Source organism: Mesoplodon densirostris, chromosome X (assembly GCF_025265405.1).
Source record: "Mesoplodon densirostris isolate mMesDen1 chromosome X, mMesDen1 primary haplotype, whole genome shotgun sequence".
In the NCBI taxonomy this organism is placed as follows: domain Eukaryota; kingdom Metazoa; phylum Chordata; class Mammalia; order Artiodactyla; family Ziphiidae; genus Mesoplodon; species Mesoplodon densirostris.
Genome location: NC_082681.1, coordinates 51,203,454 through 51,227,135, shown reverse-complemented (window position 1 = coordinate 51,227,135; position 23,682 = coordinate 51,203,454). Strand labels below are relative to the sequence as shown.

The 23,682-nt window shown below is 43.4% G+C and overlaps 1 protein-coding gene across 2 annotated transcripts; it reads left to right on the top strand.

The window, feature by feature from the left end:
• Positions 1 to 13,481: 13,481 nt before the first annotated feature.
• ARMCX4 (armadillo repeat containing X-linked 4) lies at positions 13,482 to 20,462 on the top strand. 2 transcript variants are annotated; one of them, XM_060087997.1, is made up of 4 exons: positions 13,482 to 17,048; positions 17,085 to 17,318; positions 17,391 to 17,693; positions 17,820 to 20,462. In XM_060087997.1, the coding sequence occupies exons 1-4, from the start codon at positions 13,482 to 13,484 to the stop codon at positions 20,460 to 20,462; spliced, it is 6,747 nt and encodes a 2,248-aa protein (XP_059943980.1). The 2 variants fall into 2 exon arrangements, with proteins under 2 accessions (XP_059943980.1, XP_059943979.1); XM_060087996.1 differs by having other exon boundaries at positions 13,482 to 20,462.
• The last annotated feature ends 3,220 nt before the right edge of the window (positions 20,463 to 23,682 follow it).

Below are 23,682 nucleotides of genomic sequence, written 5' to 3'. Positions count from 1 at the left end.
AATATGTGTATATACATAGGTATTTGAATAAAAAACCCATAAGATACATATCATCTTGTTACCTATTTTTACTTAAAAATAATGTATATCATAAATATATTTCCATTGAAAAATTTTAGTTCTGTTATAGTTTTTAAAGACTACACTGTACTCTATTATATGAAAGTATCATGATTTCTTTAACCTATCCCCTACTGGATATTCAAGTTGTTTAGCATTATAGAATTATAAATAACACTGCAATGAGCACCTTTATGAATACATGTTTGTGCATTTGTTTTCTCATTTCTTTGGGATGCTTTTCCAGAAATTAAATTCTTGGGTTCGAAGGTATACACATTTTAAGAACTTTCTAATACACATATCCATTCAAAAAATTGTACTAGTTTATACTCCAGACAATTATGCAAAGGAGTATTCATTTGGCTACCTGTATACAAATACAGAGAATTATAATTCTGGTGAGAAAACATAATATTTCACTGTTGTTTGAGCACTGGTGAGGTTGACTATTTTTTTTTAAGTAAGCTTTAGGAGATATAACAGACAGAAAAGTGCACAAACCATAAATGTACACCTTGATAAATTTTCACAAAATCAACATATTTGTGTGGCCAGAACCCAGATCAGGAAAGAGAACATTACCAGCACCCCCAGAAACCCCAATGTTATCCCCCTCTAGTCACTAAACCCTCTCTCCCTACCAAGAGTAACCATTATTCAGACTTCTAAAAACATAGATTAGTTTTGCCTGTTTTTGAATTTTATCTAAATAGAATCATCCACTCCATGCTATGTTGTGTCTGCCTTCTTTCACTCAACTTTATATTTGTGAGATTCATCCATGTGGTTGCATACAGTTTCAATTTGTTCATTATCATTATTTTATAGTTCCATGGAAGAAATGTCATGGGAGATTTTGAACAGACCTCTCTCAGTATAAAATCAGACAAAAATCAATAAGAATACAAAATATTTGAATAGCACAATTAATAATCTTAACATAATCAATAAATATAGAACCCCATACTCTAATACAGCAGAATACAGTTTCTTTCTAGGTACAGATGGAACATCTACAAAATTTGACTATGTGAAGGACATAAAAAAAGTCCTGACAAACTCTAAAGATTGAAATAACACAAAGTATGTTCTCTGACCATTGTGAAATTAAGATAGAAATTAATTAAAAATAAATTGGGAATTGTTACGTGTTTTGAAATTAAGTAATACATTTCTAAATAACCTATGTGTGTGTCAAAGAAGAAATAAAAATGGAAACTAGAAAGTATTTTGAGCTGAGCATTAATGAAATTGTGACATATTAGAATTTGTGGGGTACAAAATCTCAGGAGGCCTTTTCTTGGATTACAAACTGACAAATTGATTTAAAAATTTATACAGAAAAAACAAAGGACCTAGGATAGCCAAAACAACTTAGAAAAAGAACAAAATTGGAGGTCTCACACTACTTGATTTTGAGACTTAAGTATAGTCATCAAAAGAATGTGGTTTTGGTGAAAGGATAGGTTTATAGATCAAAAAAACTGAATAAAGAGTCCAGAAACAAACCCACACATGTGGTCAGTTGATTTTTAGCAAAGGTGCCAAGGTAATTTAGTGGAAAAAGAGTAGGCTTTTTAACAAATGATGCTGGAACAATTGGCCACCCATACGGAAAAAAAAATAAACCTCACACTTTACACAAAAATTAACTCAAAATGTATCATCTACCTAAATGTAAGGGCTAAAACTATAAAATGTCTAGAAGAAAACACAATAGAAAACCTTTGTAATCTTGGGTCAGGTAAAAAATTTTCTCTAGGACAAAGAGTACAAACCATAATGAAAAAATAAATTGGATTTATCAAAATTAAAAACTACTGCAGTTTGTAAGATGCTGTTAAGAAAATGAAAAGCCAAATCATAGACCGGGATAAAATATTTGCAAGTCAGCATAGCTAATATAATTCTGGCTTGTATCCAGAATATATAAAGAACTCTTGCATGTCAATAATAAGAAAAAAAACAACCCAATTTAAAATTATGGGCAAAAGATTAGAATAGCCATACCTATTACAATGACCTTAAAAATTTGTAATGGAGCAGGACCCTATGGGACCTCCCCAGGACAGGCCCCACACCTCCATATCTTGTTTGTAGAAAAACTTTAGCCTCCTAGGCCTTCCCCAAGTTCCAAAGAATAAGTGTAATCAGAAAAGTGAGAAAATTCAGAAACAAAGGTAAACAGTCAAACAAGACAAAATAATAATAGTTTAGCCATTACACAAAGTCAAGGACCTTTAGTTCCTCCTCAAGGAATGTAGATAATATTCTGAGCCACATCCTTTGAGCTGTTTTGCAGATATTGAAACCCCTACCAGGTGGAAGAAAACTGCATGCTTCCCGCAAGCACGTAGACCCCAGACTGGTGGGAACCAGAAGGCTGATGATGTTGACTCCTGATTACCTCACCACCAACCAATAAGAAGAATGTCCACGAGCTGATCATGCATCCTGCAACCTTCTTCCTCTCCCTGTCTTTAAAAATCTTTCCCTGAAATACATCGGGGAGTTCAGGTCTTTTGAGCATTAGCTACCTGGATTCCTTGCTTGGCATCTTGCAATAAACGCTGCACTTTCCTTCACCACAATTGGGAGTGAGTAGATTGACTTTACTGCATGCAGATGAGCAGACACAAATTTTGTTCAGTTACAAAATGACAAAACCAAGTACAGGTGAGGATTTGAGCAACTGGAACTGTCACATAATTCTGGTGGGAATGTAAAATAGCACAGCCACTTTGGTAAAACAGTTTTTTAATAGAAAATCAACAATCCCACTCCTAAGTGTATACCCAGGGAGGAGTAAACAAAGATTTGTATGAAAACATTTATAGCAGCTCCATTGGTAATGGGCTCAACTTGGAAGCAACTCAAATGTTCATCAACTGGTGAATGGAAAACAGATTGTGCTACATATATACAGTGCAACGTTAAGCCATAGAAAAGACTGAACTATTAATACAAGTAACAACATATATAAAGCTCAAAAGCACTATCTTAGAAACTCAGACACAAAAGGCTTATTTCATTTATATGGCTTTCTGAAGAAAGCAAAACTGCAAGAACAGAAATCAGATCAGTGGTTTCCAGAGGCTGAGGTTGGGGAGAGAGGATTGGCTATAAAGGGCACAAAGGAACTTTTTAAGGTGATGAAAATATTCTATATCTTGATTGTGATGGTAGTTACATGACTGCATACATTTGTCAAAACTCATAAAACTTTACATCTAAAAAAACTGAATTTTACTGTGTGTAAATTTTACTTTGCTAAACCTGAGCAAACAAACCTGTGAAATTAATAAAGGCTGGAAATAAACCATCAAAACATCTATCTCAAGCAGCTAGGGGAAAAAGCTCAATTAAATTAAACTGGGTTAAGCTGGTGATGATATAATTCCTCTTTTCTAAAGTTATGTTTTTCCCCTTATGAATGACATCTGATGATTTAGGCATGTATTGATAATATTTGCCTAAATCAATTATTTCATTGGGGATCACAAAATGATAATTTTTGAATCCTATCATTCTTATATGCTTATTAGTTAATTAATGTTCTTCTAATCTGAAAGAAAGTGTTTTTCCTTCATTAACAAGGCTATTTGATTACTTGAAATATAGATCTTACTGGAAAGGTAGGAAAATGTTTAATTCCCTTCCTCTAGTGCAACTGATTTCTCCCAAGAATGCTCTGCCTTGGTTTTGCTCAGTCTTAGCTTTGCTCAGCCCAGCAGTTTTAGAAAATTTAAGAAATTCTGTTTCAGTTCAAACTGTTACTTCAGGTGTTATTTTAAAAAGAACTGGTTTGACTGGATAGTGCTAAATTTATAAATTAATTTGAGGAAAAACATAGTACAGAATAGTATGTACAATAAGATTCTTGTCTTTAACCAATATATCCTCTTATAGATCCAAGTACATACGGGCATTAAATATATGGTAAAAGTTCTACTTCAAAACAGTGGGAGGAAGGATAGATTCTTCAATAGATGCTTTTGGGAAGTTGGATATCCATTTGGAAAAAAATAATATCAGAGAATTATCTCATGCCAATTATTAAGTTCCATATGGATTTTTAAAACTTATAATAGCATTATACTATTTTTCATAAACTTTAGTTGGGGAGGAAAAAATCCATAAATGACTCTCACACCACACACAAAAATAAATTCAAAATGGATTAAAAGACTTAAATATAAGATCTGAAACCATAAAAGTTCTAGAAGAAAACAAAGGCAGTAAGCTCTTTGACATCCATATTAGTAATATTTTTATGGATATGTCTCCTCAGGCAAGGGAAAGAAAAGCAAAAATAAACAAATGGGACCAAATCAAATGAAAAAGCTTTTGCAGAGCAAAGGAAACAATCAACAATACAAAAAGGCCACCTACTGAATGGGAGAAGATATTTACAAATGGTATGTATGACAAGGTGTTCATATCCAAAATATACAAAGAACTCCTACAACTCAACATCAAACATACAACCCAATTAAAAAATGGGCAGAGGATCTGAATATGCATTTTTTTTCCCAAAGAAGACATACAGATGACCAACGGGCACATTAAATGATGCTCACCATCACTAATCATCAGGGAAATGCATTCAAAACCACAATGAGATATCACCTTACACCCATTAGGATGGTTATTATCAAAAAGACAGGAAATAACAAGTGTTGAGGAGGATGTGGAGAAAAGGTAACCCTCATGCACTGTTGGTGGGATTGTAAATTGGTAGAGCCACTATGGAAAATATTATGGAGGTTCCTCAAAAAATTAAAAGTAGGGCTTCCCTGGTGGCGCAGTGGTTGAGAGTCCACCTGCCGATGCAGGGGATACGGGTTCGTGCCCCAGTCCAGGAAGATCCCACATGCAGCGGAGCTGCTAGGCCCGTGAGCCATGGCCAATGGGCCTGCGCGTCCGGAACCTGTGCTCCGCAACGGGAGAGCCCACAACAGTGAGAGGCCTGCATAATGCCAAAAAAAAAAAAATTAAAAGTAGAACTATCATATGATCCAGCAATTCCACTCCTGGGTATTTATCCAAAGAAAACAAAAACAGTAATTCGAAAAAGATATATGCACCCCTATGTTCATTGCAGCATTATTTATAGTAGCCAAGATATGGAAGCAACCTAAGTGCCCATCAATAGATGAATGGAAAAAAAGAAAATGTGGCATACATACATACATATACATACATACATACATATATATATATAATGGAATATTACTCAGTCATTAAAAAGAATGAAATCTTGCCATTTGTGACAACATGGATGGACCTAGAGAGTATTATGCTAAGTGAAATAAGTCAGAGAAAAACAATTACGGTATGATTTCATTTACATGTAGAATCTGAAAAACTAAACAAATGAACAAACATAACAAAACAGAAACAAAGTTATAGATACAGAGGTTGTTGTCAGAAGAAAGGAGGGTGGGCGGAGGTAAGTAAGTCAGGGAGATTAAGAGGTAAAAACTTCCAGTTGCAAAATAAATGAGTCACAGTTATGAAATGTACAGTGTGGGGAATATAGTCAATAACTGTAATTTTTCATTTTTAAAATTAAAAATTCGATAAATGAAAAAAACAATTCATTTGATCACATCAAAATTGAAAAACTTCAGTACGTGGAAAGACAACATAAACAATATCGAAACAAGCTACAAAGTGGGAGAAAATATTTGTAACATAATAAAGAGAGAAACAAGTTCTATCCACACTAAATACAGCTCTTCTGCAAAGACAATAAGATAAAGATAATACAACAGAAAAATAGAAAAAGGATGTGAGTAGGCAATTCATAGAGCTACATATGTCCAACACACATGTGAACAAATGCAAAACCTCACTACTTAAAAGCAAAATGTAATCTACAACATTGCTATACCACTTCTCAGTTTTCCAATTGGCAAAATTTTCAAAGATAATTTTTGTAGCATTGTTTGATATTATTCAAAATTAAAGAAAACATAAATGTCCATCAGTAGAGGAATAGGTAAATAAACCATGCTATAACCACACTAAGGAAAACAATACAACAGTTAAAAAGATCCACATTTACTGACATGAAAAGAGCTCCAAGATACGTTGATGAGTAAAAACCATCAAGTTGTGAAACGTATGTACAATATGATGCCCCCCAACAGTATTTCTGTAGGTACACATATGTGTACTTAATTCATAGAAAAAGGTCTGTTGTGCTATACCCAAACTAATAAGGTAACTCTCTCTGGAGAAGAAATTGGTGTGTACTGAGGTATAATTTATATGCAATATATCACACGTATCTTAAATGTTCAGTTTTTAGAGTTTTAACAATTGTGTATAACCATGTAACTACCACACAAACCAAGATACAGAATATTTCCATCACGCCAGAAAGATCCCTTGTTCCTCTTTCCAGTTAATTCCCCTCTATCTCCCAGACAACCACTTTCTCATTTTTATCATCACAGATTAGTTTTATTTGTTCTCTGTTTCATATAAATGGAATCCTACAGTACTCCTTTGTGTCTGGCTTCTTTCATTCAGCATACTGCTTTTCAGATTTATCCATCTTGTTGCATGTATCGGTATTTCATTACTTTATATTACTGAGTGGTATTCTATTGTATATACATACAACAATTTGTTTATCCTTTCTCCTGTCGTTTTCTGTTTTAGCCTATTATGAATTAAGCTGATATAAACATTCATGTGCAAGTCTTTGCGTGGACATATGTTTTCATTTTTCTTGACTAAATACTCAGAAGTGAAACTGCTGGTTTGTAGGGTAAGTGAACATTAAACTTTGTAAGAAACTGCAGAAAAGTTCTCCAAAGTGCTTGTACCAGTTTACACCCCTAATGGCAATATATTAGAGTTCTGGTTTCTCCATTCTCACCAACATTTGGTGTTGTTAGTCTTTGGCTTTAGCCGTTCTAGTGGGTGTGTGGTGATATCTCATTGTGCTTTCAATTTGCATTTCCCTGATTACTAAAGATGTTGAAGATTGGGTATCTTCTTTTGTGAAGTGTCCATTTAAGTTCGTGCCCAATTTTACATTGGGTTCTTCTTTTGATTGTTCATTTGTATGTCTTTACATATGCTGGATAAAAGTCCTTTGTCAGATATCTGAACTGCATATATAATTTTTTCCAAGTCTGTGGCTTGCCTATTCATTTTGTTAATAATGTGTACAGATGAACAGAAAGTTTATATTTTGATAAAGTCTACCTTTCTCTTTTATTATTAATGCTTCCTGTATCCTGTCCAAGACATTTTTGCCTACTCCAAGGTAATGAATATGTTCCTCTATGTTTCCTGCTAGAAATCTTACAACTTTGGCTTTTATTTTTAGTGGAAAAGTTTAAAAAGTAAAGCTTTTACTTTTAGCTAGGAACGTGGAAAGAGGCAGTGGTCCCTCTGAAGGAGGTGATGTGGAACAGGCTATCACCTTCATTGGTTATTGGTCTATTCAGGTTTTCTACTTCTTCTTGAGCCAATTTTGATAACATATGTGATCCATTTTGTCTGAAATTCAAATTTATTGGTAAAAAATTATGATTTACATTTTAGAGGGAATGAATAGTGGAAATCAAGACTTACTTTAGGAGACGGATCCAAAAAAATATTGCTGTGATTTATGTCAAAGAGTGTTCTGCTTATGTTTTCCTCTAGGAGTTTTATAGTATCCAGTCTTACATTTAGGTCTTTAGTCCATTTTGAGTTTATTTTTGTATATGGTGTTAGAGAATGTTCTAATTTCATTCTTTTACATGTAGCTGTCCAGTTTTTCCAGCACCACTTTTTAAAAAAGTTAGTTAGCTAATTAATTAATTTATTTTTGGTTGCGTTGGGTCTGTGTTCCTGTGTGTGGGCTTTCTCTAATTGTGGCGAGCGGGGGCTACTCTTCGTTGTGGTGTGAGGGCTTCTCATTGCAGTGGCTTCTCTTGTTGAGGAGCACGGGCTCTATGCACGCGGGCTTCAGTAGTTGTGGCTTGAGGGCTCTAGAGCGCAGGCTCAGTAGTTGTGGCACACGGGCTTAGTTGCTCCACGGCATGTGGGATCTTCCTGGACCAGGGCTCGAACCCGTGTCCCCTGCATTAGCAGGCGGATTCTTAACCACTGTGCCACCAGGCAAGCTCCAGCACCATTTATTGAAGAGACCCATTTATATATTTTAATAAGACATGTATGTGTAATGTATAGAAAAGCATTTAACACAGAAAATTTATAAAAAGGGAGGTAACTGTGCTTTGATGAGGACAGTGGTGTTAAAGCTGTACTAGTGCTTTTTCTGGGTTTGAATCTTATACTAGAATGTATTCTTGAGGAATTTGCGTGCAATTACAAATAAACAAATAGTTTAATAGAAAATAAGCAAACAGTAAAATAGCTTAAGTATCTTTCCATCAGGATACGTAGATCTAAATCTTTTTATCAGCCATATTGCATAAATTTAACCTAATTTATTTAATGTTTTCCCTATTGATGGACTTTTTATGTTGCTTCGTTGTTTTAAACTTTGCAAGCACTGCAATACATATCCTAATATATGAATCTTTGTGAAACTGTGTAAGTATCAGGCTGGCTAAACTCCTAGGAATAGAATTGCTCAGTCAAAGAATTTGTGGGATATTATATTTATCATATAATAGATTTTGCCAAATAGCTCTCTGTAAAACTGTTGCATCACAGTATCTGCCTCCAACAGAGTGTGAGAGTGCCCATTTCCCCATAAACCAGTCAACAACATTATCAAATTTCTAAATTTTGGCACTCCTAGATGAAACATGGCAACACATAGTTGTTTTGATCTGCATTTCTTTGAAGTTGAGCTTTTCTTCATATGCTTATCCATCATTGGTATTTCTTTTCTGCAAACAAATCCATTTGCATATTTGGCATGCTTTCTATTGGCTTACCATTTTATTAATGATTTGTAAGAGTTTTTAGATTATTACAAATAAGCTGTTTGACATCCTATGCTCATGAGTTTGTGCTTTTAAGTTTACTAAAATTTTAAATGTCTTCATAATCAATTTCTAAATGTTTCCCTCTGATGGGGAACATAAATTGGTCACAGTCCATTGAGTTCTGAAAAGCCATTAGTAAGGGTCTAAGGCACTCTGGGCTTCCTGTTTCACCTCCTGGAGGGGCCTCCCACACACAGGGGCCCCTCAGGCAGGGAGCTTCCTGCTGGGGTGTCAGATTTCAACCTAAGAAAGAGGCTGCCTGAAGGGTCTATATTTAGAGTATGACTCCCCAGCAGGGGCAGCTGGATGTCTGGGGACTAAATTCTGCATACTTTGTCCCTGAGTTCTGGGATTATTCTGAGGGGCGTGTATGGGTGGTGCAGTGAAACTGTAACAGAAGGCAGGGACTTCCCCCTGGCGACTGCTTGGAATCCTGTAAACTGCTTTTTGTGAGAGAAAAATGACACGGATTTCAGGAGTATTGCCCACAGATCCATAGTCAGCCACAGACCTTACCCCCATCATCTCTACTGAAAGATGCTGAACACTGTATGCCCCCGCTGCTAGGGTTAGGGTTAGGGTTAGGTCCCAGCTGCTATGGGGACATACAGTGCATGAATGGCAGATAGTGGAGATATCTCACCAGTGTCATGATCTAATGAAAATCCACCTGTTAAGCTTCATTTCCATTAGTGGGATAGCATAGTTGGTCCTTTCCTGGGTGTGATGAGACTGATTTGATCACCCGCTTATGTAAAATCCCAATAAAACTCCTTGAGTGGAAAACAGGTTAATCTGGGAAGTCACTAGTTTTCAGGCGCTGGGTTCATCAGGAGTGGGGTCTCCATTCCATCACCCAGGAGTCATCTATGAAGAAGTTCTCAGACACCTGACACAAGATCATCAATAAATTCAGCCACAACTTTGAAAGGTTGTAAATCGCTTGTTTAAAATTGCCAAGATTGGTCTTTCCAAAGATGAATTTATAGGTCACATTGAAAACCTATTGGTTTTGTTCAGGAAAATTTTATATTTAAAATGTTAATGATTACCAGTCTGTTTTGAAAGCTGTGAAATAATTTATAGCAATTCGAAAACATTCTTAATGTGGCACAAAACAACGTCAACAAATGGATGAGTCTTTTGTTATTTTTACAACCTAATTTGTAAATGTCAAACGAAAATGGCTTGACGCCATTTCCCCATTACAAAAACAATGAATGTGACGTTAAAAGGGAAAAAAAAGGAACATAAAAAAGAAAGTTAAACCTCTCCTTGCACTCTCTGCTCCCTTCCTGACACTTCTTCCCTAGCCCATTTTGGTGCAGCAACGTATCCAATGGGGACGCTAGTCTTATAGTGTAAGAGAGAAAGAGAGAGTCCTCAAAGAAGCAGCTGAAAAGGCCAGAGCCAAGGCCTGAGGGTGGATGGGGGACGCAGACCCTCCCTGGTAACAAGAGAAGGGCAAACTCCAACCGCAGGGAGGTGATGCCACTTGTGGGCTCTCAGATTGGAGGGAAAGGAGCTGAGTGACCGGGCCTCGCGCACAGCTGGGTGGAGGGGGAGATCTTGCGCGCGGAGGTGGAGGGGAGGGTCCTGTTGAACTCCCCGCCGGCCCTGGTGGGGAGGGGGGATCGGAGGGCGAGCTAGACGGTGACGCGGGGCCCTCACGTGACCGGGAGCTGCAGAGCGACGCAGCCTTCGGTGCAGTCGTCACTCGTGTCTGGGTACCAGCTCCCCGCTGCCCTGCGAACGGCGGGCTGGCATCGGGCCCTGGGGAAGCGGAGCAGGTAAGGGCCCCGTGCGCCGAAGCCAGGGCGGCAGCGGACTGCGGATCCCCGGAGCTGGTCCGGGGGTGGCGGACAAAGCGGGCTCAAGTTCCCAGAGCCTTCGCTCAGATTCTCCCGAGCCCTCCTCCTCCTCCCTACGTCTGTGCTGGGGAACCGTGAGCTTTGACAGGGCGAATGGTAGGGGGAGTGTCTCAAGAGGGAAATGCAGAGACTGAGATGCCCCATAATCTCTGAATCTAATCACAGACCACACATGCCTGCTCCGCTTCCTGCTCATTTCAGTGGAAGGGACACGCCACGGTGGCGTTTGCAGAGAAAATGGTGGGCCTTAGTGACTGGACGGCAGGGTTGGTGAGGGTGGCGTCTTGCAATGTGGGGAGGGACGTTTGATAACTGGGTTCCTGAATCCAGCGTTGGGATCTGTGTCCTGGGTACTGGTCCAAGCACTCAGTGCCTTTACTATCTCCTATCTGAAGACAGTAATTCGGGGTGGCACTGTTCGCGGCAAGGCGAGGGAAGAAGGAGAGGAGACAACTGCACAGGATCTGCGGAGGTTAGTGTGGGCACGGGCACCCGCTGTGAACAGTTGAAGCTCTCTATGAATATTCTCTGTGACAGGAACTTAGGCGCCGCTATTTGGTTGGGATATAGGGTGGGGCTATACTGGACTTTACTAAACTGCGTTTACTTACCAAGCTTGGGCTTTTTAACGTAAAGTGTATGTTGAAGACCAATAAAGACAACAACTTTTCTAAGGATGCTTTTATTTGTGCCTCAGAAAATCCAAATTGTTGTCTCAAAGAATTACTTTTTTTTTTTTTTTTGGAAATAGCCTTTGCGGGGCAGGGATGGTGATTTTGCAGAAGCAAAAGCCTCCCTCCGCCACACACACACACCTTGTCTCATATGCTGGAGATTCCTAGAGATGGGTTTAAAGAGAAGTAGATGGTAGTAGGCTGTGATTCTAGAATATGGGATATGGGGGCCTCTATGTGTCTCCTGGTTTTCCAGTTTTTCAGATTTTCCCACCTGTCTGCACAGGTGAAGGAAAAGATGGACTTTTGGCAGAAGCCCTAGAATCCTACAGATGGTTTTAGAGTAATTCACCTCTGTCTCTCCCCTTTTTCCTGCCTCCCCTCTCCACCCTGCCCATTTCAGTGCTGGAGAAGCCCTAGGTTTTGCTTGCCAGAGAACAGATCTCTAAATCCAGTAAGGCAGGTACTGGGACCCATGTTTCAGATGCTGGGATGTCACAAGCACTCAACTTTCACCTTCCCTTTTTTCTCTGTTTTTTCCTAGGTCTTCCCGTAGGGCGACAGTAGGGCTGTTTACCACTGAAAGCAAGGGAAATTGGGAGACTGGCCTGGGACAATGGAGGTTGGTGTGAAGATGGGCAGTGCCTGGGGGTAATAAGAGAGGGTGGGCGTATGAGGTGGCTGAGACTTGAGACGGTCTCAGTGGAGGGTTCTTCTGCCTCTCCTACACTCTGCCAGATTTCCACAGTGTTGCTACCCCCCTACTGATTTCAGTGCAGGAAATAGTAGAAATATTGGGGTAAGTGTGGGCTGGAGTGTGACGGAGAGAAGACTTGAAAGGATGGATCATATTAGCAAACTGGACATGGGCTCTCACAAGGCAGGGACTGGAGTCAGGGATCAAGGTGCTTGTTTGTTCTGTGAAGGAGCCAGTCTCTACTATCTGTTTGTTTACTTGTCCACAGGTTGGTCTACAGGTCTGAAAAGCTTGAGATCACTGGAAGCAAAGAAACAAGAAGGAAATTATCCCTGATCAGTATAGACTGGTAAGAGGATGGGGACTGGCTGGGTAGACATCTAAGATGGGTTGCTGGAGACCAGTGTCCATCCAGTAGGGCCAGTGTCCAGTCTGGAGGATCCTCAGTCTCTCCTTTTTCCAGTCACTTTTCCCACCATCTCTTCACTTACCCCACACCTTCACCTTTATTTGGGCACAAGGAGTGGGGCTAATTGAAGGGGATAGAGAGGTAGTTTGCTAATAATATATCTGTCACAACAAGAGCAAAATCATCACTTCCGCCTGTCCATCTGTCTGTCTCTAGGTCCACAGATCTCATGAGTTCATAGATCTACTTTTGGGTATATCTCCAATCAAGAGAAGGAAAGAGGAGGGAACTTCCTTGATCATTACAGGTTGGTATGAGGGTGGGGACCTGTGGGAGTGGTGACCAGAGTAGGTCCAGTAAAAATCGAAGTCTGGGGGCTTCCCCGTCTTTACCATTCATAGTCAGCCTTACCACTATCCTTTCCACTGTTCATTTGGTATAAGGAAATGTGTACGGAAGTACCTTGGGGGAAATTGCTGGGCACTGGGGAAGATGGAGAGGAGATAAAAATAAAAGGGATGGAGAGAGAATTTGCTAATCATCCTCTTCTTCCACCAAGCACATCTTTTTTACACTTTCCTGTCCTTCTGTATCTATCTGTGTGATGCACAGAATTAGAAGAGAAATTTTAGTGCATTTCCTTCCTCCACTTCTAGGTCCACCTCCAGTGGCAACTGTAGTGGCCTTTGAGTGGCTGAAGACCAACACCCTCACAGGCCTATGTGCAGACCTACTACCCACTTTTTGCAGCCTGATTGAGCCCCTCTGTACCTTGTTCGTGTCTTCAGCAAGGGTGATTACATGGGTCGTGTTCAGGAAGTGGGCTGGGTGACTGCAGGACTGATGATCTGGGCTGGTGCTTGCTACTGCATTTACAAATTAACCAAGGGAAGAGCCCAGAGTGTGAGGAGACTTGCCAGAAATGGGTCCAGAGTCAAGATGGAGACTGTGGTTGGGATACAGAACCAGACCTTGGCGATGTGTGAAGCCATGGTTGGGACAGAGATTGAGACTAGACCCAAGTCCAAGACTGGAGCAGAAACTGGAGCAGGAGGTGGGGCTGGGGCTGAAGTAGAGGCTAAGACCACTGCTACAGCCAGAATCAAAGCCAACTCTCAAGCCAAGGCAATGGCTGAGGCAGAGACAGAGACCCAATCTGAGGCCAAAACAGTGGCTGGAACAGTGGTCATAACAGAGGCAGTGATTCTGACTGAAGCCAAAGCCAGTGAAGTGGCCATGAAAGAAGCAGTGACCCAAACTGACTCTGAGTCTGGGAGACTAGTCAAGAAAGAGGCAGTGACCCAGACCAAGGCTAAAGCTTGGGCACTTGGTGCTAGGGCAGAGACCAAGAAAGAAGCAATGACCCAGACCAAAGCAGAAACTCGTATATTGGCTGAAAAAGAGGCAGAAATGAACAGAGTGATGGTGACACAGAATGAGGCCTTGGCAGTAATCAGGGAAGAGGCCAAGATGGGTACCATAAACAAGATTGGAAGTGTGGCTGAGACCAAGTTAAGAGCCCTGGAAGAGACTGTGAGTGTGGCCAAGACTCAGTCTGAGTCCAGGTCTGGTACCTCAGTTGATGCTAAGGGAAATCATAACACCAAGTCCAAGGCAGAAGCTGGAGCAGACATGAAGTCCTGTGCACTGTCTCAGGCTGTGGCCAAGATCCAGGTTGACGACATGCTTGGTACTGGGGTTGAGGCGAAGGGGAAGTGCAAATCCGCGTCTCAGGCAGGGTCTGTGGCAGATATGAGGGCTTCTGCTCAGCCTCAGATTGTAGCCAAGACTGAGGCCGTGCCTGGGGCAATGGTTGATGCTGGGGTTAATACCAATGCCATGTGTGAGGCAGGGGTGGGGGCAGGTACAAGTGCTTCTACACAATCTCAGACTGTGACCAAGAAACAGACTGAGACAATGTCTGGTGCCAGGGTTGATGATAGGGGAAATAACAATGTCACATCTAGGGCAATGACTGGAGCTGACACGAGGGCTGCCACTCAGCCTCAAGCTGTAGCCAGTGCTCAGGCTGAGGCTAGGCCTGATGCCACGCCTGATGCCAGGGGTAAGGGTAGAGGCAATTCCAATGCCGTATCTAAGGTGGGGGTTGGGACAGACACTGAGTCCTATACACAGCCTCAGCCTAAGGCCAATGTCCAGGCTGATGCCTTGCCTGATGGCAGGATTAAGGCTCAGGGCAATGCCAACACCAAGTCTAAAGAAGAGGCTGGGACAGACACAAAGGCACAGTCTCAGACTTCCACTAAGAGCCAGGCTGAGGCTCTACCTAGTACCAGAGGAAAAGCTAGGGGCAAAGCCAAAGGCAAGTGTAAGGCAGGGGTCGGAGCAGACATGAAAACCTGTGCACAGCCTCAAGCTGGGGTCAAGGCCCAAGCTGATGTTTTCCCTGATTCCAGGATTGATGGCAGGGGTGATCCTGATACCATTTCTGGGGCAGGGGCTAAGGCAGAACTGAGGGCCTGTGGTCAGCCTCAGGAAATGGCCAGTTCCCAGGGCGAGGCCTTGCCTGGTGCCAAGAAGAAGGTCCAGGACAATCCCAATGCTGTGTCTAAGTCAGGGGCTGGGCCACATGCAAAGAGCTCTGCACAGCCCCAGGCTATGGCCAATACCCAGGGGGAAGCCTTGCCTGGTGTCAAGAATAAAGTCCGGGGCAATCCCAATGCTTTGTCTAAGGCAGGTACTGGGCCAGATACAAAGGGCTCTGCCCAGCCTGAAACAGATACAACAAGCTCTGCTCAGCCCCAGGCTGTGGCCAATTCTCAGGGTGAGGCCTTGTGTGGTACTAAGAATAAGGTCCGGGGCAATCCCAATGCTGTGTCTAAAGCAGGGACTGGACCAGATACAAAGAATTCTGCCCAGCCCCAAGCTGTGGCCAATTCCCAAGGTGAGACTTTGCCTGGTGTCAAGATTAAAGTCAGGGGCATTCCCAATGCTGTGTCTAAGGTGGGGGCTGGACCAGATACAAAGGACTCTGCCCAGGCTCAAACAGATACAACAGGCTCTGCTCAGCCCCAGGCTGTGGCCAATTCCTGGGGTGAAGCCTTGCCTGCTACTAAGAATAAGGTCCGGGGCAATCCCAATGCTGTGTCTAAAGCAGGGGCTGGGCCAGATACAATGTGTTCTGCCCAGCTTCAAACAGATAGAGCAAACACTGTCCAGCCCCAAGCAGTGGCCAATTCTCAGGGTGAGGTCTTGCCTGGTGCCAAGAATAAGGTCAGGGGTAATCCCAGTGATGTGTCTAAGGTAGGGTCTGGGCCAGATACAGTGGGCTCTGTTCAGCCCCAAGCTGAGTCTAATTCCCAAGGTGAAGCCTTACCCGGTGCCAGAAATAAGGTCCAGGGCAATCCCAAAGCTGTGTCTAAGGTAGGGTCTGGGCCAGATACAAAGGGCTCTGCCCAGCCCCAGGCTGCAGCCAATTCCCAGGTTGAGACCTTATATGGTACTAAGAATAAGGTCCGGGGCAATCCCAATGCTGTGTCTAAGGTAGGGTCTAAGACAGATACGAAGGGCTCTGCTCAGCCCCAGGCTGCAGCCAGTTCCCTGGGTGAGGCCTTGTGTGGTACTAAGAATAAGGTCCGGGGCAATCCCAGTGCTGTGCCTAAGGCAGGGGCTGGGCCAGATACAGCAGACTCTGCCCAGCCTCAGACAGATACAACAGGCTCTACTCAGCCCCAGGCTCTGACCAGTTCCCAGGGCGACACCTTGCTTGGTGCCAGGAGTAAGGTCAAGGGCAATCCCAATGCTGTGTCTAAAGCACGGACTGGACCAGGTACAACAGGCTCTGCCCCACCCCAGGCTGTGGCCAATTCCCAGTGTGAGGCCTTGCTTGGTGCCAGGAGTAAGGTTAGGGGCCATCATGTTGCTGAGTCTAAGGTAGAGGCTGGAGCATGTACGATGGGCTCTGGCCAGCGTCAGTCTGTAGCCCATTCCCAGAGTAAGACCTCGTCTGGGGCAAAGGACAAGGCTGTGCGTAAGTCTGAGGCAGAAGCCACAGGAGATGCCTCTGTAAAGCCAAAGGCTAAGGCCACGCCCACTTCTGAGAGTGAGGGTGCAGTAGGCACTCAGGCCTGCAAAAAGTCTCAGCCTAAGGTCCATGACTACTACTGGAATGGGATTGGTGTTGAGGACTGGATTGCTTCTGAGCGATGGATCAAATTTAGGTTTCAGGCTAGGGATGGATACTGGGAGAATAGCATGTCCTGGGCTGATGAGGAGAATGAAGCCAATGTTGAATCCTGGAGTGCGGCTAGGGGTGAGAATGAAGTTGGTGTTCAATCCTGGGCTGGAGCTAGGGACCAGGCCAGTGGAGGGCTCTGGGCTGGGAGTCATGCCAGTGAACAGTCCTGGGCTGCAGGCCAGGCCAGTGGGGGTTACTGGGTAGAGGCTGGGGACAAGGCTGTTGGAGGATCCTGGACTGTGGCTGAGAACCAGGCCAGTGGGGCTTCTTGGGCTGGCACTGGGAACCAGGCTGTTGTGGTGCCCTGGACTGGGGCTCAGGCCAGTGAGAGTTCCTGGGCTGGGGGCCAAGCCAGTGGAGTATCCTGGACTGGGGGAGAGGCCATTGGAGTGTCCTGGACTGTGGTTGAGAACCAGGCCAATGGAGCATCCTGGGCTGGGGCTGAGGCACAGGCCAGTGGAAGGTCCCAGGATGGGGCTGGGATTCAGGCTAATGGAGGGTCCTGGGCTCAGGCTACAGCTGGGAATGTGGTTAACATTGGGTACTGGGCTGTGGCTGTGGACCAGGCTACTGGAGGGTCCTGGATTCTGACTAGTGATCTGTCTGGCGGTGCATCCTGGGTTGGGACTAGTGATTTGTCTGGTGGTGGATCCAAGCCTAGACTTGAGGATCAGACCAATGAAAATGTGTCCTGGGCTGGAGCTTGTCTGGGGCCTGAAAACCAGTCCAGTGGAAGGGCCTGGGCTGACACTGCGGACCAAGCCAGTGGAGGGTCTGGGCTAGGGCTTGTGGATCAGTCCAGTGGTGGGTCCTGGGTTATGGCTGGAGAGCAGCCCAATAGAGGGTCTAGGCCAGGGCTTACAGACCAGTCCAGTGTTGGGTCCTGGGCTGGCACTGGGAACCAGGCCAGTGAAGGATTCTTGGTGGGGGCTGTGGATCAGGCCAGTGGGGGTTCTTGGACTGGGACTGGTGATCAGCCTGGTGGTGGGTCCAAGCCTGGATTTAAGGATCAGGTCAGTGAAGAAGGGTCTTTGGCTGGGGCTGGTAGCCAGGCTGGTGGAGGGACTAGGTCGGGGCCTGAGGACCAGTCCAGTGGAGGGTCTTGGGCTGACTCTGGGGACCAAGCCAGTGGAGGTTTCTTGGTTGGGGCTGTGGACCAGGCCAATGAAGGGTCCTGGGTTGGACCTGGGCATCAGGCTGGTGGTGAGACAAAGCCTAGATATGAGGATCAGGCCAAATCTGGAAGAGTGTCTTGGGCTGACAGTGGGGGCCAGGCTAGTGGAGGGTCTACACTGGGGCCCAGGGACCAGTCCGTTGGAGATTCCTGGGCTGGCATTGGGGACCAGGCCAGTGGAGGAACCAGGCCAGTGCTCAAGGATCAGTCCACTGGATGGTTCTATGCTTGCAGTGGGAGTCAGGCCAATACAGGAGGGTCCTGGGGTGGGGCTAGTGGCCAGGCCATTGGAGGGCCTGGGCTCGGGCCCATGAACCAGTCCAGTGGTGGGTCCTGGGCTGATACTGGGAGTCAGGTCAGTGGAGGTTCTTGGGCTGGGGCTGGGGCTGGGGATCAGGCTGGTAGCTGTTCCAAACCTGGATTTGAGGATCAGGCCAGTGGAGGAGCGTTCTGGTCTGGTGCTCAGGACCAGGCCATTGGAGGGTCTAGTCCAGGGCTTGCAGACCAGCCCAGTGGTGGGTCCTGGGTTGGTACTGGGAGTCAGGCCAGTGGAAGGTCCTGGATTGTGGCTGGGGATCAAGCTGGTAGCTGTTCCAAACCTGGGTTTGAGGATCAGACCAGTGGAGGAGGCTCCTGGGCTGGCACTGGGGATCAGCCTTGTGGAAAATCCTGGGCTGGGTCTAAGCCTGGGAATGAGGCCAGTAGAGGATCTAGCCTGGGACCTGAAGAGCAGGCAAGTGGAGGGTCCTGGGCTAGGCCTGGAGACCAGACCAGTAGAAGGTCTCAGGTGAGTGCTGGGACAGAGGCCAATGAAGGATCCTGGTTTGGGGCTGGGAGTGAGGCTAGTACAGGGTCTTGGTTCTGGAGAGGGGAAGAAGCTGGTATTGTGTCTAGTCCTGGAGATAAAAATGAGGCCAATATTGAATCCAGCTCATTGGTTAGGGAAGAGGCTATCATTAGTTCTAGATTTGGGGCTGAGAACAAAAACAGTATTGGGTCCTGGATCAGATCTGATGAGGCTGCCTGTATGGATTCCTGTGTGGGGGCTGAGGCTGGGGCTGGGGTTGGGGCTGAGGTCAGGCAGGAGTCTTGGCTCTGGGATGGAGATGCAGCCACTACAGGGTCTAGGCTTGGGGTTGGCGAAGAGGCTGGCATGGGGTCCTGGTCTTTGGCTGGGGATGTAGATGAGGATGAGCTAAGTAGAGCATCCAGCCCTGATATTGAGGAGATAAGTTTAAGGTCCTTGTTTTGGGCTGAGAGTGAGAACAGTAATGCATTCAGATCTAAGCGTGAGAAAGATGTCAATTTTGAGCGTAGGGCTGGAGATAAGGCCAGCACCAAGGATAAGCTTGAAGCTGCTGGTGGAGTCGATGTAAAGTCTTGCTTCTGGGATGGTAATGAAAACAGAAGTGAGGAAAAATCTGCACCTAAGACTAAAGCCAAAAAGTCAGCTGAGTCAAGAGTCACACATCCATCTATGGTCCCTGGGGCAGGAATGGGGTCATGGGCGGGAACCATGATCTGGACAGAAATGAAATTTCCGTACCAAAATGAATCCTGCTTCCCACCTGAAGATGAGCTCAGAAAGCAGATCAGGTCTGGGGAGAAAACTCAGCCTTGGGCCTGCCGCTGTAGACGTGAAACTAATATGGATCCACAAGAGCTTGAAAAACTCATTTGCATGATTGAGATGACTGAAGATCCTTCTATTCATGAAATAGCCAATAATGCTCTGTATAACAGCCGTGATTACCCATTCTCCCATGAAGTCATTCGTAATGCAGGTAGAATCTCAATTATTGAAGGCTTGCTCAATAATCCCTACCCCAGTGTTAGGCAGAAGGCTTTAAATGCACTGAATAACATCTCAGTGGCTGCTGAAAATCACAGGAAGGTTAAAACATACTTAAACCAAGTATGTGAAGACACCATCACCTATCCCTTGAATTCAAATGTGCAGCTGGCTGGATTGAGATTGATAAAGCACCTGACTATTATTAGTGAATATCAGCATATGGTTACAAATTACATTTCAGAATTTCTTCGTTTGTTAACTGTGGGAAGTGGAGAAACTAAAGACCATATTTTGGGAATGCTTTTAAATTTCTCTAAAAATCCATCTATGACAAAAGACTTGCTCATTGCCAATGCACCAGCATCACTGATTAATATCTTTAGCAAGAAAGAGACAAAGGAAAATATTCTTAATGCTCTTTCACTATTTGAAAATATAAATTACCATTTTAAAAGAAGAGCAAAAGTATTTACCCAGGACAAGTTCAGTAAAAATTCCCTTTATTTCATATTCCAACGACCTAAAGCATGTGCCAAGAAACTTCGAGTCTTAGCAGCAGAATACAATGACCCTGAGGTGAAAGAAAGAGTTGAGCTATTATTAAGTAAACTCTGATTAGTTGTAATTTTCCAAACAAATTTGAGTAATATTTTGGTTTTGCAGCCTGGAAGTAATGCACATTGTAAATTGCATTATAATTTCTAAAGTGATGTTGCTTATGATGGTCATTAGCTGGACCATTTTATGAACACCAAATGAATTCAATCTTGTACTGAAAATACATGTGTTGATTTTTACCTTGTCTGGATTGAGATATTTTTGGTATGCTTCATGAGCAGAAACTGAACTGATTCTTCATAAGTAAGGTAATCTTTGGTCCTTTGTGTGGACTTATGTTTATACATTTGAGACTTTATTTTTATGTCATCAATAAAGTTGTGTGTTTTAAGCAGAAAAAACAGACACGTCTTTGTCCTTGAATCTGTGATCTATTTGGAAAGTCAAGATGTATGGAAACAAAAAGATACTAACAAAACCCAAGAGCCTCTGATCATAGCCAGCTGTTTCCTATTAGTGCTTAAAGGCAGAAGAAACTTCTGCATGCAACAGTGTTCAGGGAAAGTTTTGCAGAGGATGGGGCACTTAAGTAAGCTGGGCATGAAAGACAGGATAAAAACAGGGCAGAAGGGCATTGGAGGAGGGAAGAGTGACGGGAAGAAAGGCATGGAGGTGGGAATTTTGCTCCACAGAGGAGACTGGCCTGCCTGGAGTACAAAGTGTGGGGAGGGGAGTGATGGAAAATACAGTCCAGCAGTTGGGTGAGTCCCATTCATGGAGGATCCCAGATTTCTAAATTGAGGGGTCTGTATATTCTACCCACCTCTGGGAGACACGAAAGCCTTTTGTGACCAGAGGAGTGACAAGATGAAAGGAACATTATGAGACTGACTTGTGTGCAGAATGGGTCAGAGTTGGGGTGGGGACAGGAGTGGCCACTGGAGATTGGAACACCACTTAGGAAGTTACCACCATAGTTCAGGCATAGTTGCCAAAGGCGTGAAATTTCACTGGTGGCAATGGGAGTGGCAAGGGGAGGAAGGAAGTGAGAGATGCTTTGAATGAAGAAAGAAGTGCTGGAACCTATCCTGGGGACATACAGAGAGGGACAATTTTATTGTAGGGTCCTGAGGGCATTTGATAGGAAAACATCCTTTTTCTTGTCCAACTCTTGTCTCTATGGGAGTGAATATGTTAGTGATTATTTTGGAATGATGAAAAAATATAATAGAAGAAAGAGTAATTTTTAGAGCTTCTATCAGATTTCTTTTACAAGATTGGTTGGGGCAGGGTCTTTATGGAACCATTGAGAGGACTGTTGGCATCCATATTGGAGAAGATCCACCTCTCTTCCAACCTAGAGTATGGTGAGGGTGTGGGTGGAGGGACACCTTCAAACTGTACTGGTGGGAGCATACTTGGTACAAGATCCATTTGGATACATGTTTTAGAAGCTTTCAAGATGTGCACGCTCTTTGACCCAGAAATTCCTCTTGTAGAAATTTATCATTAGGAGATAATCAAATAATCAGCTTGTACAAGGCTGTGCATCTGCACCTTTTTGAAGAGTGAAAAATTGTGAATGACCCAAGTGTCTTGAAATAGGCACTTGGCTAAGAAATTAAGGTATGTCTACACATTGAGACATTATACAGCTCTTGAAAATGTTGATGGGCAACTACACTTATTTACATGGGAAAAATTCAGCATATAATCTTAAATGGGGAAAATAAGCTGCAAAAGCACATGCTATACTTTTTATGAAGAAAGAACACATATTTAAATTATCTCTATGTATAAACTTTGGTGTGTATACTCTTGAGAATGTGGATAGTTCCCTGATAGTGTAAGATTAATGGGTAATTTTACCTGTTTTTTACTCATCTGTATTTTCTGATATTTATATAATAAACCAGGACTTTTTGCATAATTTACTAAAAGGAAACAGATGAATTCAGGCTAACCAGGCCTGTTAATAGCATTTCAGGGCACTAGAGCAAAAGTATAAATGGAGGTTCACATATTTATGTCTGAATATTTGGAAGGTATAAATAAAATTTTAAAATAAATATTACTTAAATAAAGCCATAAATATAAGTATAAATGTTTGAAATTTTAAATTTCATTAATCGTTTTGAAAGTAAAGCTGTTCTCAATTCTAGCATTTGATGGTCACCAACTTTCTAGTGGAAAAAATGATGTCATACTTGTGGTGAATTCTGCAATCTGCTGCCCTAATCCTCCTTCAGGAATAAAGAGTTTATTATTTCAGTTGCTAGGAGTGCTGCCAGCAGACAGCCCTCAGCTGTCACCCCTCTCCGGGTATTGCCTCAGCTAGAAAGCCACCTCCCCCAAGGTCATACCTCCTTTCTGGGGTACTTCACATTCAATGACTGACCTACATGGCCTTCTTGCCCCAAATGGGACAGTTTAACTTCTCCCTCTGTCCAATCCTGCTTCCTTCTTTTCCTTTCCACAGGTTTTAATCCTAAGAGCATTCCCTAATAAAAGCCCTTCATGCTGAACCCTGTTTCGGAGTCTGCCCTCCAGGAAGCCAACCTACAACAGTTGGTACAAGAAGAGGTTCATAAAAGCATACACTGTGATGAAATTTAGGAGATGGATCATCTGCTGCCCAGCTGGCAATTAGGACCCCATCATTTGTGGTAGGTGGAGTAGATAGACACGTGGAACAGGTAGCAGAGGAGTTAGAGCTTTCACTGGAGGTGAACTAGAATGGCATTCATGGAAGGGAATACATTAACTGGTGCCATGTGGTAGACATTTGAGAAATATGTGAGGTAATTTAAATATAAGGAAGTCCAGAAAATCGGGTGGCTATTGCTCAGCTTGATGGACCTCTAGGAAAAGATAATGAAAAGCTGAATTAGATTAGTCAACAATTTAAGCTATGTGTGAAAGCCAGAGGGTTTCATTCACAGCATATAAAGAGGCCCTCATCTTTTTCAGGTAGAGAGTAGAGAAATCTGAGGACCAAGCCCAGGACTTATTGAAACAAGCTTCAAATAAAGTTAAAATCTAAACCAAGACAAGTCTGCTATGCCAAGACCAGGGCCCTGGTTAGGAAGGAACGTGACCCTGACACATGGAATAGGTACATCTGGATTGAGGTCCCTAAAAGTCTTATATCCTCAGATTTCCCTGAGCTCCTTAAGCGTTCAGAAGTGTCCCACTCCTTCCTATTAAGGGTTAGTGCTTCACCTTGCTTGAACATGCAGAGCCCTTTCCCTTGTAAGATAATATGTGTTTCCCACAG

Coding starts and splice junctions, on each gene's coding strand:
- ARMCX4 (XM_060087996.1), top strand. CDS start 13,482: ATGGGTCGTGTTCAGGAAGTGGGCTGGGTGACTGCAGGACTGATGATC.